The sequence below is a fragment of the Polyergus mexicanus genome, unplaced genomic scaffold (genome assembly GCF_030449975.1).
Source record: "Polyergus mexicanus isolate NDT 795.1 unplaced genomic scaffold, iyPolMexi1.0 SCAF_14, whole genome shotgun sequence".
Lineage (NCBI taxonomy): Eukaryota > Metazoa > Arthropoda > Insecta > Hymenoptera > Formicidae > Polyergus > Polyergus mexicanus.
The window spans coordinates 1,667,677-1,682,476 of NW_027223334.1; the positions used below are offsets into that span (position 1 = coordinate 1,667,677).

Sequence of the window (14,800 nt, forward strand, 5' to 3'; positions counted from 1 at the left end):
AGAGAGAGAGAGCTTATTATATATAAATTATATTACAAAGACTTAAAGTCATAAAAATCGCGTTGACTGTAAGTAATAAAGTTCGTTGACATAATTGTTTAAACGCAGATATATACTCGGTTACAATGAGACAGTGCGAAATGACATGCAGCCTAACCGAAACCACAAAAACTTAGACATTAAAATAAAAACAAGCTTGCCAGTGTGGATATATCAGATGAGTGCGCGGTGGTATTTAAATTTTAACAATAAACTTATCTACGATGAAATACTACGAGGGATGTATAAAGGGATCCGTGACATTTTGCAAGTTGAAATTAAATTTCTGTCTTTTAATATAAAGCATCTCTCCGAAATAATGATTTCGAGCTGACTGGATTGATAATCGAATTGAAATTTCGCGCAAATAGATTTGACGTAAAAGATTAGAAAGGAAGATTGGAAATTTTGAGAGAATCAAAACTGTTTTAAATAATAATATTCTAATTAATTTTACGATGAAAAAAAAAACAACAAAAACTTTATTAATTGCTCGAAAAATTATGTTAAAAGAATATTTTCCCATTCTTTTCAAGAATATTGATAATAAATTTTAAATTCTTCTAATAATATTTTGGATGGGTCAAAAGGGGGTGGGGGTGGGGGAGGAAGGGGGGGGGGTGGGAAAGCTTTTAACCAGACTTACGACTGTATCTCTTTTTTGACACATCGGGTATTGAGAGAAAAAAATTCAAGTATCTATTGAATAAAGTTCGTTTGTAATATTAATGGAATTCAAAATATCCGTCACATAGAATAATGGTTAAATATAAAAAGCTTAAGCGTTTATCAGAGTCCAACTCCATTATAAACTAGACTTTACAATAAAAAAAGATTGGAAATATGCAAGATAAAGAGATCTACGAAGGCCACCTTATTTATGTATTTGACATAAAAAGATAGAATAAAAAAGGCAGTCTTTTAAGTACTTTGGATTTTAAACTCTAAAATAACATCGGTAATAAGAGAGAGAAAAAAAAAGACGAGCCTATAGAAATGTGGCAAAAACTTATTTATAAATTTACAGTTAAATATATTTAAAGAATGGAATAAATTTTAACTAATTTTAAAGCAATAATAAACTAGTCAAACAGAACTTTAATATTTTTAGTGATAATATTTCATCTACTTCTTTATACGCCTTCATAAATTTAATGGAAAAGACATTACTTATTGCATTGTATTATAAAATTTAGTAAACAATATTATTTCAGATTTACAGTCGATGCAAAGAAGATGAGGATTGGACGATTTTACTTCTTTTTAATGGCATATTTGTTACATTTTTTTTCGAAAGAAATTTAAAGTGTGTATTACGTTCGATCTGCGCCGTGTGTTGGAAATCAAGGCGAGAGCGCTTCTTAGTCTACACTTTGTACCCCCAAGGATCCGGATCTTTGCTCGGAGGACACGCTTCTTGTAAAGGTAGGCGCGATTGAAGACGTGGAGAGGAAGGGCGTCGCAGAAAATTATAAAAGAGCGAACGTTCGACGAGAGTGGGGCAGTCACTTCCAACTGTGCACCTGGGGCACCACGATCGGGGTATGTTCACATAATCAAATAGAATATCTATTTAGAATAGTGCTTGAGACAGACAAATCTCGGATTCACGTGTCTAAGAAACGGGCAGATCGAGCAAGCGTGAAAGCAGAATTAAAATATCAGTCTTCAATCTTTTATATAATTTAATTTTTTTTTTTTCCCTAGAAAGTGTGTTTTACATGCTTTCACGTTTTATATATTCATTGAGATTTAGTTTTTTATATAATATAATCTCTCGTAAAGAAAATTTTTAAAATTACAGATATAAAATGTCCTATTTTAATAGGACGTTTAATGCTTTTGATATAAATGTTTTTCATTTATGAAAAGATTATGCCAATGTCAATGTTTTGATACTTTTTTAGTTATGAATAAAATTTTTAAAAGATTTGAGAAGAGTTCAGTTGTAATGATAGAAATCTATATAATATGATCAGAATTTTCACTAATTTTTACTCAATTTTGTCTTTCAATAGAGTCTTTAATATACATATAACTTAATAGTCAAAATATAAATCATGAATATTAATTTTGTATAGACACGACATTCTATTTTAAGATCTTATCACAAAAAGTCAAACTTAAATTGACAAGATTCTAGTTGAAGGATAAATACACAATACTTTTGCAATATCTTAAGAGTATTAATTATTTTTTGAATGATACTTTTTAATTTTATGTTGCAATTTTAATTATAAATACGTTGCAACTCCTTTTCTTACTTTTTCATGGAAACAGACAATAAAGAAAGAGATTCTGTCTTTTTGGCATTCTCTAATAATATTAATTTACATTATTGTATATATATATATAATTATTTATATTATGTACATTATTATTTATAATATTATTTATATAAAATATTAATATTTTATCTACTTAAATCTCGCTTTGAAAGAATTAAAAGCCATTACAAAAATGCATCATGTTACAACGATATAGTGACATTGTCTGTGACGTCAGTCTTAAGCTGTCTGATCACGCTTATCAGAATAATGTGTCGAATCGACGAAATGTCGAAACGTCGCGCGAATTTTAATCTCCGAGACGATACATCTCGTCCTCGGTCGTAAAGGTCAACATTAGCGAAGATGGGGAATATGAAACGCGAATTGTCATTCATGGGATTTCGCACGGCTGAAGGAAATTTACACATTGGAAAAAGCGTGGGATTCGACACGATTCTCTTCGTTATACGCTCGAAATCAACCGAAAATGAGCTGCAACGGAATGAAAACCGCCATGACATAATCTTCGTAATACGAGCGGGAATCCTACGTAACATAACGGGTTGCACGATCGCGGTGTTTCGATAATAACGAGAGGGGCAACGTTGTGTCACACGGTTATAAAAATGAAATACGTGACGTGACGCAATCGACGTCATAACTCCGTATGAAGAAGCTTTTATAAGAGCGATAGACGACGTCGAAGAGATAAAAGCTCGCGACCAATAATACGATAAGTGGCACTTTCTACGCGGAAGAAGACTCCGTACCCTTAACTAGCTCCATCATAATCGTAGTACAGCGTCATTTGTGCAGAGAGCTCGATCGTAATGACTTTTATCCATGTTAGAGTACGTAAGGAGACGTAGACGTAACATATATAATGTTTCTGCGATCCGGTAGTTCATTACGTTTATTACCGACTTATCAAGATTGGCGAGTGTTTTATAATTAAATATTACATGTATTCGCCATAATATACTTGCTCGATTTTTCGCTTTCCATGGAAGTTCTTTGAACGGTGACATAACGTTTAGGGATATTACGTATCCGATGAAATGTTCATCGTTCCAGAAAGTTTGCGATAGACGAGATCAGCGTTGTAACAATGTTATACAATTCTAGTTACCCTCGCTCCGGAATATGATATATGATCAGCAATAGACATCGAGGAAATAGACGGAAGCGAGACGGAAGAATAAAGCTCTCTCGACAACATATATATATATACGGTATATATATATATATATATATATATATATATATATATATAATAAGCGTATTCACAAAAGAGAGTGAACATTCATTATGAAATGATCCTTGCTACATAACAGGCAGCGTTCCAATTTCTCTGTTAAAGACGTTTCGCAGATCTTTCCCACTTCTTCTTCAATTGTAGAACTTTGTGTTACACAAGACGAGAAAAATCAGAGTTCCACCTCTACCGCAATAGCAGCGTGAAACGAAGTAAAGTAGGGAAAAGTAACGCGATGATAATGACACTTCTTTCGGGACTCGCGCGGCTATTTGTTTCGGCGAACAAAGATGGGTGAACAACCTACTCGCTTATTGCGTAATCGGAGAAAGCGATTGCGAAACAAGCCGGTGCACACTCATACTCAGACACGTGGTGCGCGATGAAGCACTCGGCTGTTCTACGATAATCGTTATGTCACGAACTGACGAAAGGTTCGAGAATTCCCGTTCGCGATCGGCCAACTGACAACGTAACCGACCCACTCCTTTTTAAAGGAGAGAGAGAAAGACGAGCGCATTTCTTCAAAACACCTTCGCCGTGGCTTTGAACAGGAACTGGGTCAGCCGGTCAATTATATATTATATGATATCTGGCGGTTCAGAAGAAAGTAAAAGCGAGCATTGTTTCGGTTGTATAATTAAATAAGCTATTAGGTGTACAACTTTGCTTCCGCCGTTTTCCTATAGATGGCTTTAGCGGTAAGTAGTGGTCGAAATAAATAGATCATAGACGTCATGCGATAAACTTGGGCATCTGTCAACATAACCCCATAGAAACGTTAGTCGATTTGTGTCTGCGTCATAAAGTTATTCTCGATTGAAAATGTCAGTTTACGAGCCAAATTCTCGTCATTTGCGGGAGGTTTTAATTTTCTGCTTCAATATGAAGAAATCTGCGGCTGAGGCTCATCGAATGCTCTCAAATACTTACGGTGAAGCCGCTATTAGTGAAAGAACGTGTCGTGAGTGGTTTCAACGCTTCAAGAACGGTGATTTTCGCGTCGAAGCGCGGCATAGCGGTGGAAGAGAGAAGGTTTTCGAAGATGCAGAATTGGAGGCATTACTTAATGAAGACTCGAGTCAAAGTCAAAAAGAATTGGCACGATCATTGGGAGTGGACAATACTTTGAATCATAAATGTATAACCAGTTTTTTACAATAAAGCCTCGAATTTCGGAAAAAAAACGGCGGAAGCAAAGTTGTACACCTAATATATTATGAAAAAATAATAGATAAAAATAAAAATTCTCCAATTATACATTGTTTCGCTTAAAAAAAGATCTAATTTACACATATATTTAATAAACATTTATTAATAGATATATATTTAATAAAATAAATTTAATAGAATAAATTCATATATATGTATACATATATTTAAAAAATAAAAATTCTCTCAAGGCGCTTCTGTAAATAAATAAGTATTTTTATTTTTCTTGATTTTTTAAAATAAAAATCTTGAAATAATTATAAAACATAAATGTAAATATTTAATTTTAAAATTTAATTGTAAATTTCTTGAAATAATGGCTATTATCTCTATAAGAAAAATGTAGCGATAGAAAGTGTGCTTATGCAACAACCTTTGTTAAAACTCTTCCAGATATCTACAGATTCAAGTAGGTCACCAGGCGTCTTTCAAACAAGATGGGAGCAGTCGAATGGGTAATCGACGAGGATGAATATGTGTGCACTCTCTCGGAGGAGACTCAGAAAATCGCCAAGGATGAGCTCAGAGAGGACAAGAACACCAGAGATCAAGCACTCGAGCAGATGCGCAATTGGATCAAGCTGAACCCTCGCATTCAAAATTGTCGTCTCGGTAAAACTGCAATTTTCGTCTTATAATCAATTTTCTGAAATTGACATAAAAATTATTCTTATATTACGAAAATAAAAATCTAAATGCTAAAGGCACGATAATTTAATTGATAACATATATTTAATTACTTTAGGATTATAATCGAATGTTTTTAAGTTACAATATTATTTTGAATAATTGTGAAAAAAAAAAAATTTTAATTACTTTATAATTATAAGCATTCGAACGAATAATAATTCTCCGATTGTTGATGTACCTTCACGATATTAATTTGCCACTTTTCATCAGACGCACGATTTCTACTAAAATTCTTGCGATGTAAAAAATTCAACGTCCCGATGGCCCAGGAGGCTACAGAAAGGTACCTGCTGCTTCGTCAGGTGTATCAACCAGCATTTCATAATTTGGATATTACAGAACCGAATATGGAAGAGTTACTGTCATTGGGGTGAGTATTTTTTAAAATTATTTTGTTACCGCTAAAATTATTCATTATTGCAATCTCTTCTTTTATAGATATCTCTTCGCCGCACCTGGCCGTGATGCAAAAGGCCGTCGCGTAATAATCGCTAGACCAGGTATATGTTATCTTTTATGTATAAAAAGCACTGAGTACTATGTATATCAAATCTGATACATGTAAAATAATAGTTTTAAAGTCTAAAGGCAAAGGAAAGCTTACAAAATTATGTAAATCTATATAAATAATTCTCATTGACAATATAATTATTTTTTAACATACAAAAATAGTTGGTTGTAAGATTTACATATGATAAAAATTGTTCAAGGTGTTTTTGATCCTCATAAATATACAAACGTGGACATGTGCAAAATCCATGCCATCACTTATGAGTCGTTAATGGAGGATGAAGAGAGTCAAATACGTGGCTTTGTGCATTTTGCCGATGGTGCTGGCGTCAGCTTCCCTCATCTGACTCTCTTCACCCCAAAAGAAGCTGTGCGCATCGTGAAAAATGGCGAGGTACGATCAAATGTTTTTTTATGTTGTGAATAAAATTGATAATCAATAAGTAAAATCAAACTTATGGTTATTAAATACCAACAAATTTGAGATAGCAATAATACAAGTGTTATTTTAATTTTATTAATTTCTAAAATAATTCTTTTTTTTTTTTTCAAAATTATAATTTTTCTTTTCAGAGAAATTATTTCTAAAAAATTATTCCATTTTATTATAATTTTATATGTAGAAATTAATATATACGGGCATATATATATGAACATCATAGGGCGGTAAATTTATTTAAATTTTTTAGGATAAAAAAAGAATAAATTTTTCTTCAAATATTTATGTAATAATTCACCGCGCTCTTCTAATTCTCTTCTAATCGCTTTAGCATTTTAAATTCTCCATCTTCTAAAACTTTTCGCAGACATTGATTTAGTTTTGTTTAATCATGTTAATATCTGTCAAATATAATATTAAATGGGTACACTGTTGGTTTTACTTTTAAACAATTATTTATCATATCGAGTCAGTAAGTCTTTATGTTTCAAATTTTTGCAAAAGCATTTCATTTTTGTTATTGAAGCATAATTGACACAACTGTACGTTTCTGGAGCAAGGATAACGTCACGTAATGAAGTTTCTTAATGCTTCTTAAAGATCAGCCAATAAACCGGTTCTTCAATACCGTCTTTCTCATAAGCTTATTGGACGATAATTCTGTTTAAAGTTCAACAAAAAGGACTTAGATAGCAAAAAATAACGAAAAACAATAACTTCGTATTAACATTAAATTGTAATTTGTTGATGAAATGTTGTTGACAAATCAATAAGTTATACATTTGAAAAGAATATACATTTGCATAAATCCTTCAACTATTGAAAAAAAAAAATGGATACTCTTTTTACACCAGAAATGTGAGTCTCTCATTGAAACATAAGATAAAATATGGATTTTCATCATCTATCGTCTTTTATCGGGATTCTCGAAAAATATCCATTTTCCATTTAGACAATCTCAAAGAAGAGATTACTCTTTTTCGATTAAACAGTATTGAAAGATAAAACGGACAGAGATAAAGTAGTCTTCTTTCAGCGTACTGTACCGATGAGACATAAGGAAGTCCACGCGATCAATTCGCATCCCTCGCTAAAATTTGCCTTGGACTTCGGACTATCATTGATCTCTGACAAGATAAGGAGTCGCGTAAGGATTTATACAAGTCTTGAGGACGCTATCAATAACAAGATGGATGTGAGCATGTTGCCCAAGGAATACGGTGGCACAATTGCCATGAAGGAAATGATAGGTAATTAACACTTTTTACTATATCTCTTCCAGTATTATCTCTTATTATATTACATTCTAAAGATAATAAATTCTAAATTCTCTTTTAATGTTACTAATGTTTTAATACAGATCTGTGGCGGAAAGAGATAATAGCACTGAGACCCACGTTACTGAACAATGATAAGATGAGAGTCCACCTAGAGTTGTACTCTGAGAAGGCGCGAGAAGGCGCCGTCTCGGCTCTGAAACAAGGATTCGGTTGTTCCAGCGTGGGTTCTAGCGATTCTACGATGTACGGAATAACCGGATCCTTCAGGAAGCTCGAAGTCGATTGATGTACACCAGATACTCTTTATTAAATATATTTTTTATCTAGATAATAAATGGCGCGGGATCGCGATACAGACTGGTTTGGAAATTACAATCTTATTATTAGATTAGCACTCTGGTATTAAGAGGATATAATTTTATTTTTGTACTATGTAAAGATATAGAGATATCACCGATATTATTTAGAATCGCATTATAATAGATATATATATATACTTCAGATATTGTACATAATTTTTGTTAACACATCACAATGAATGGATAAAAAATAAATATGATTCCATTATTCAGTTCTCAATCTGAGAAATAGTAAGAAATTTGACGAAAACATTCATAAAGAAATCCATTTACTAATTATGTCACGAATCCTCACTCTGGCCTTCTTCAAATCCTCCAAGTCCGTGTCTTCGTCGCTATACATATCGCGACAGTGCGAAGATCCTAAAAAAATATATTGTTTTTTTTCTCTTGCGTTATAGGAAAAGCAGAGTTTCTTATAGCGTAGTTTTCAATAGACTGTACAATTACCTTTGATAACGATAGCGGGAGAAAAAGTATTCAGATCCTTTAATACCGATAACGAATGCCACGGATCGATATCGCCGTTCGTGAAAATGACGTTTGTTAAATCAGGTAACTGCCCTCCGTACATTATGTTCGTTCTTCTGACCCGTGAGTCCAATATTTTATCATTAGAGCTGGAAATAATTCTAAGATTATTATTTTTCAACGAAAAAATCAGTAATTCATCAATAAATCATTCGGTAATTAAACAAAATTATTTAATTACACACAAGAATTGTTTAACATTTTGGAAAAACCTGTTGAAAAAATAATGACATTCCAAATTACGAATTACGAATATTGGAATAGATGAGATGATTAAAAGCGGAAAAATATTATACAATATAATGTTTAATGCACTTACTAATCGCCGTATAAATCTGTACACATATCAATGTAATAATTCAACGGGAACAGCGTTCCAAAGATCGATTTATCTGAGCTCGTCGTCTGATAGTAACCGTATTCCGTGCAAGTTTGGTGGTACCATTGCCTCACTGCATACACAAAGAGAGATCGTGCATCTTCTTATGCAATACATATATCTTATTGCTGTTTAATTTATTCTATTAGCTAATTAATCCAACTCACTGGCACTCTGGATCACCGACGAGTCCCACGAAATATTTTGATATTTTTCCACAAAATTATTATAATTTATATTAAGACACACATCCGGTGTCGAAACAACATGCGCGAGTCTTTGCAAAGGACTGCCTAAATGCGCCGCTGTCATTGTCTTGCATAACGCCGCAATTTTAGTTTGACCATTCACGACATTATCATATTGAACGGTTGCGGCGAACACCTAAAATTGCAATTTAGAATAAAAACCATTAGTGAAAAAGATAAAACGATGCTATGAATAATGATGATCCGTGTACCTCCGCCAGCGTATTCATCAAGTAGCCAAGATCACTAGAGGATTTTACGTTAGGTACATTGCACAAGCTAAAATCAATATTATTAACAAAGTTATTATTTCTAATTGTTTTGTCTATTTTATCTATTTATTTTATTATCTTATTAGAATATTAGCAAATTGTTAGTGAATTTTTATTCTTCTGTTTAATCTTACTTGAAATAGAGTTTAAGCTTGTCAGGACCATCTTGTGCGGCTAACAATTCCTCCACCGAGACAAATGCCGTTTTTACATCCTCAACGCATTTTTCACTGTATTTGCCAAGTGATTTCGTTACGACTTCATAATATTCTAAGAAATAAGGCATTATTTAACACGATAGTCATAAAAAATATTTAGTAATTATATGATTTACCATAGAAATCAGCCTTTGCATAAACTGGAGCGCTACTGGCTAGAGCACCCTATTAAAAATATTTTTTTTAATTTTAATTACTTAAAAATATATATATAAATAAATATAAAAAACGTAAGAATGATACCTGGATAAGATGAGGATATTTAAGCCGTGCCCATGCCGCCATATTTCCAGCATAAGAACCGCCGAATACTATCACAGTACTCTTTTCTAAATTCTTCTCCTTCTTTTTCATTTCGATGAAATAAGCAAGATCGGCGAGCGCCTGGTCGACGTTTAAATATTGCAAGCTCTCTGTGCTGATGTCTCTAAATTTGTTTCATGCAATATCAATTTAAAAGAGACTACGTTTAAAAAATTTAAAATAATAGACAAACTGTATAAATTATATACTCCGTTGGCATGCTTTTCCCATAATATCGATGCTCGGTGTAATACATCAATGCGTTGTATTTCGATCCAATCTCGTACATCAGTCCACCTTGCAGAAATCCGTCCGATATCTCCCATTCTCCACCGATCATAATTAGAATAGAACTATTTTTCCTCAGAAATGCGGAATTTTCTCGGTAACGCTATAAATATTAATTCTTAAGAAAAAGAATGTGTACTTTAAAGGAAGGAAAGACGATAATTACCATTGACCAGGTGCGATTGTCGCGATAATTGAAATGATCGAGGGGTTGGGTGATCCAACCCTCGATTACGTCTTCGTTCGTATCTTCTTTTAATGGCTCCGGCTCCTCCAAACCTTGAAAAGTAAATCCACGAAAACCTACCCCATTCACGAGGGGATAAATCCGACACAAAACAAACAACAGAACATTTAACCGAATCATAATTTGCTATCTTTTTAATTATAGAACAAAGAACGCGTGTGTATCTTCCAAAGCACGCTGGATAGATGCTTTAAATGGGACTGATCGAATATAAATCATCAACCATAATCATCGATACGATATCTCTCATGAACGACCGATAACGTTTGGCGTTTGTTGTATTACTCCGATAAGATGGAAAATAATACATTGATTAAATAATCGTGATTGAAGAAATCTGACGTTTACGGGATGTCCAAGAGTTAGCAATTAAAACGTATTGCTTGACAAACACGGATGTGAATCTTTATCACTAGATAAGAAATGTTACGATTAAATGCACAGATTAAGGTAAAATATATCTTAAAGCGAAAGCTTAAGATATATTTAATCTATATTGTTTTGCCGTGATCGTTTTAGATAGTTAATCCAAATAAGAAATAATTAATCACAGCCGATTTATTTTTTAATATTCCTATTCATTTATAAAAACGTTATCTTATTTATATTATTAAGTTATATATAAAGAGATAGAATTGAATAACAGTTTTTGTTAAAATTAAGATCAAAATAAAAAAATAAAAAAATAGTACACTGACCGCCTAAGATCGGATAGAAAATATTGTCAATCCTTGTTTTCACATATTCTATCACTTTAATACAATTGTTTGCAATATTAAAAGCACTATTTTTAACTTTACAGTTTATCTTTGAATCTTTTTTTAGGAACTGTCCTCCTTTACATATTTCTTTTTCTCGTATCCACGGTTTTTAATATCTTTAATACTTTCTTTTGAAGGTTTTGTGGCCATTTTCACTATCACTTCTTCTTTTTCTAGACTCTTTTTCATGCCTTCTGGAAGAGTGCCTGTCCAATTTTGCCTTCTTATCCTGGTCTTCGTCATCGTAAACTCTCCTGGAGTGGCTTGATCGACGTTTTTTGGATGACGTTCTGCTCCTAGAACTGCTCGATCTTTCGCTCTGACTGTGTCTTTTATCGCGTAAAGATCTACGCGATCTTCTCTCCGTAGAATGGGAACGTTTACTCTCTAAATCTTTCGAGCAATCGTTTATTTCGATTTCTGGAGATTCGGAAGACCATCTCCAATTGCCATCTTTCCCATTATCGTCTCGAACAGATTCCTCCAATTTGGATTTATTACTAACAAATGAATAAATAAAAATATATAAATAATAATGGAATCTTCCTTTCTCCCCCCCCCCTCCTATTCCCAAAAAATTAGATTTTCTTATTTAAACCTTCATATATCTATTCTCTGTCTTTTTAACTTTTTCTTTTAAATTTACTTTATTATATCACATTAATGTTATCTATATTTTTTATTTTACATCACGTTAAATTAAAAATTCTAAACAAAAGCGATCTTTATAAAATTGAATATTGTACAGAATATATATAAGAATAGAATAAATAATAACAACTAACCTACGCTCGCTTCTCTTGCTGTTATTCGAGTCTTGAGAAGTACCTTTCGACCGTCGAGGTGGACTCTTAATACCGTATTCATCGTGCGGGTTTCTGAAGGTATGAAGAAAATTGCAAGCTCTGCTACCCTTTGGACATTTGGGCATACCGCAGATAGCATTCCTCCAGGACGTTAGATTCACGAATTCGCAGTTGAGTTGCTTGCTGGCGTATCTGCGTCCCTTCAGATTCCTCCAAGCCCTGGCCGCCTCTCGTTCCGTGTAATACTCGACGTACAGGTTGCCACGCAAATGGATTTCGGTGTTGCAGCAACATTTGAGCGTTTTAATTTTGCCAAACAATTCCAACTCGGTTATTACATCCTCATAGAATTCGCGAAAATGATGCCAAGTCTCTGAACTTTCGAATTCCAGGCCAATATCAGTATCATATTCTGCTGAATTTTTCTCGAGCGAAAAATGTGTATAGAATCCGGGTATAAGTATCACCTTACTCAAAAAGACTCTACGATGATTCTTTGAGCACATATCTCCATATCTAAAAGCAAAATTAAAAAATTAAATACAGATTTGAAAATTAGAGTTAAAAATAATTAACTTTAATTAATGTAAACACGATGTAATTAAATCTCAATTCACTTTAATTTAACTAAGTGTAAATACTAATTTAATTTAACATAAATAACTTAATAATTTTTAATAGCTTCAAGTGTGGAACACTTGTAATGTTTATAAAATTGCAATATAATCACCCTTATCGGCTAAAGATTTTCAGAATTTTGAATTTCTATAAATATTTAACAAAATCACATGCTTATATTATTATTATATTGTAAAGATCTCTGTTTATACTAACCGGCAAACACCTGTTTTCGTAAAAAATGGACAGATATCTTTGCTAGGTTGATTATCGATGACTTCTCGCAAAGCTTCGGGTGTTTTCATTCCATTATCAATGTAATCGTCAATCTCTTTCTGCAGTTGTTCCTGCTTTCGAAGTTGCTCCTCGCGTTTTCGTTTTTCTTCTTCTTTCTTCTTTTGTATTGCTTCCAGCCTTGCCTCGAATTCTTTACGAATCTTGATCTCCTGCTCGAGTCTTTGTTGCTCTTCTTTCGTTTTTTGTTCCTGAAGAACTTGCCATTTCTTCTGCGCTCTTACCTAAACAATTAAAAAATAATCAATCAAATATCTGAATTAAAAAATTATTAAATTAAAAATATATTTCAGACACAAAAATACAAAAAAACATTTTTCATTTATATAATGTCATTTATGTAATGTCATTTATATAAATAATTGTATGAATAAATCTATAAACCTCTTGTATCTATTACTAGGTAATCGCGATGTTTGATGTTAATTGATTTTTCATATATGAAAATATATAATTTTTTATAGCATTTCTTATGTATAAATTGATTTTTAAAAATATAATACATAACAAATACTTCTCATTAAAATACCCAAATATATTTTAATAAAATCTTAATTATTAAAATGTTACACACATACATATGAAGAAAGTATAGAAGAAGCTATATAGAAGAAAATCAGAAATCAATTAAAGAAACTTGTAATTGAAAAAATTTGTGATTACAAGACACTTTATTTGTATTTACCTCCTCCTCCAACCATAGTCTATTCCGTTCCGCGTGTTCCTCTTGTTCTCGCGCTTCCTTCTCCTTCTTCTCCTCTTCCTGCTCGGCGCGACGATTTAAATACTCCATATTGGACATCAGTGCTGCCCTCAATTTCTCCTCATTGGCATCACGTTCCTGAGCGGCTTTCTGTCGGATGCGTCTGCGACGCTCCCTCTTCGCGATACGACGCCATTCCTTATGACTGGGTTTCGTCTTCCGATGTCCCTCCATCGTCGCATCCTCAGAAACATCAGCAAGTATGCTGGATGACATACAAAACACTCAAAAATAATCTCGTCGAAATAGAAAGGCAACCAGCTGTTGGACTCGGCGTACACAACGACACATGGCCGACGCCATATTGATTTCCAGATCAACATCAAAGATGAAAGATGTAACCTAATCGTCGATATACAAACTCGTCAAGCGAAAGGATAATTGAATGAAGCTGATCGCAAAATGTTATTTATGTAATGTCAATGCTTGATACAGCGTCAAGTTCTATTTAAGTCATATATTAATTGTGCATTGAAGATATCATATTTTCTTTATTAAGTTTAGTTGAAGAGAGATATAGTATATACATATTACGTTTTATCAAACATTGATATTATTAAATATTTAATATATAGCATTATATATTATTTTAAATATAAAAAATGGACAGTTACCCCAGGAGTGAGATACAATGTACCGGCAAGATTAATACTCGCAAGTTTGTAATCTTATTAAAAGATGGAGTCATTCTATGACCGTTTTCGAACTGAAATCATATGTGAGATCTATATAAAGTATATATATGAATTTATTCACAAAATATATTTATATTGACCATACCAGTAGTGTTACAAATTTTAGGAACAATAATTATTTTAAATCGAACTTTTGTTCTTTATGAATATAATACAACATTTGGCATGTTTATTGTGAAGAAATTGCATCATTGCAAAAAGAACTGTTTTGTTTTATAAATAATTAGTGGAAATGGCTAGTTTCCTTTTCTTTGTACTAACATCTCGCATTGGTAAAATATTAAAATGTTTTTAAACGGTATCTTACGAGAGATTGTTTTTCC

The 14,800-nt window shown here is 32.7% G+C and overlaps 3 protein-coding genes across 3 annotated transcripts; 1 reads left to right on the forward strand and 2 right to left on the reverse strand.

Moving 5' to 3' along the window:
• Window positions 1–1,480: 1,480 nt before the first annotated feature.
• LOC138939520 (alpha-tocopherol transfer protein-like) lies at window positions 1,481–8,250 on the forward strand. Its single transcript, XM_070307375.1, has 7 exons — window positions 1,481–1,581; window positions 5,170–5,388; window positions 5,677–5,836; window positions 5,905–5,966; window positions 6,177–6,370; window positions 7,452–7,665; window positions 7,776–8,250. Exons 2-7 carry the CDS (start codon window positions 5,214–5,216, stop codon window positions 7,979–7,981), a joined length of 1,011 nt encoding a protein of 336 aa, XP_070163476.1. The 5' UTR covers window positions 1,481–1,581; window positions 5,170–5,213; the 3' UTR covers window positions 7,982–8,250.
• LOC138939518 (putative serine protease K12H4.7) lies at window positions 8,137–10,853 on the reverse strand. The gene is made up of 10 exons (XM_070307372.1): window positions 10,460–10,853; window positions 10,215–10,396; window positions 9,946–10,129; window positions 9,819–9,867; window positions 9,619–9,754; window positions 9,425–9,491; window positions 9,132–9,348; window positions 8,905–9,037; window positions 8,505–8,674; window positions 8,137–8,417 (listed from the first exon to the last, which is right to left on the reverse strand). The coding sequence occupies exons 1-10, from the start codon at window positions 10,658–10,660 to the stop codon at window positions 8,308–8,310; spliced, it is 1,449 nt and encodes a 482-aa protein (XP_070163473.1). The 5' UTR covers window positions 10,661–10,853; the 3' UTR covers window positions 8,137–8,307.
• A 384-nt stretch (window positions 10,854–11,237) lies between these two features.
• Window positions 11,238–14,092, reverse strand: LOC138939517 (U2 small nuclear ribonucleoprotein auxiliary factor 35 kDa subunit-related protein 2). Its single transcript, XM_070307371.1, has 4 exons — window positions 13,705–14,092; window positions 12,942–13,243; window positions 12,087–12,623; window positions 11,238–11,801 (listed from the first exon to the last, which is right to left on the reverse strand). The coding sequence occupies exons 1-4, from the start codon at window positions 13,996–13,998 to the stop codon at window positions 11,420–11,422; spliced, it is 1,515 nt and encodes a 504-aa protein (XP_070163472.1). The 5' UTR covers window positions 13,999–14,092; the 3' UTR covers window positions 11,238–11,419.
• Window positions 14,093–14,800: the final 708 nt, after the last annotated feature.

Coding starts and splice junctions, on each gene's coding strand:
- LOC138939520 (XM_070307375.1), top strand. CDS start 5,214: ATGGGAGCAGTCGAATGGGTAATCGACGAGGATGAATATGTGTGCACT. Junction 5,389..5,676: donor CATTCAAAATTGTCGTCTCG/GTAAAACTGCAA, acceptor ACTTTTCATCAG/ACGCACGATTTCTACTAAAA. Junction 5,967..6,176: donor CGTAATAATCGCTAGACCAG/GTATATGTTATC, acceptor AAATTGTTCAAG/GTGTTTTTGATCCTCATAAA.
- LOC138939518 (XM_070307372.1), bottom strand. CDS start 10,660: ATGATTCGGTTAAATGTTCTGTTGTTTGTTTTGTGTCGGATTTATCCC. Junction 9,349..9,424: donor TGATGAATACGCTGGCGGAG/GTACACGGATCA, acceptor TTGCAATTTTAG/GTGTTCGCCGCAACCGTTCA. Junction 8,418..8,504: donor TCCCGCTATCGTTATCAAAG/GTAATTGTACAG, acceptor ATATTTTTTTAG/GATCTTCGCACTGTCGCGAT.
- LOC138939517 (XM_070307371.1), bottom strand. CDS start 13,998: ATGTCATCCAGCATACTTGCTGATGTTTCTGAGGATGCGACGATGGAG. Junction 13,244..13,704: donor GACTATGGTTGGAGGAGGAG/GTAAATACAAAT, acceptor TTAATTGTTTAG/GTAAGAGCGCAGAAGAAATG. Junction 12,624..12,941: donor ACGAAAACAGGTGTTTGCCG/GTTAGTATAAAC, acceptor TTTTGCTTTTAG/ATATGGAGATATGTGCTCAA.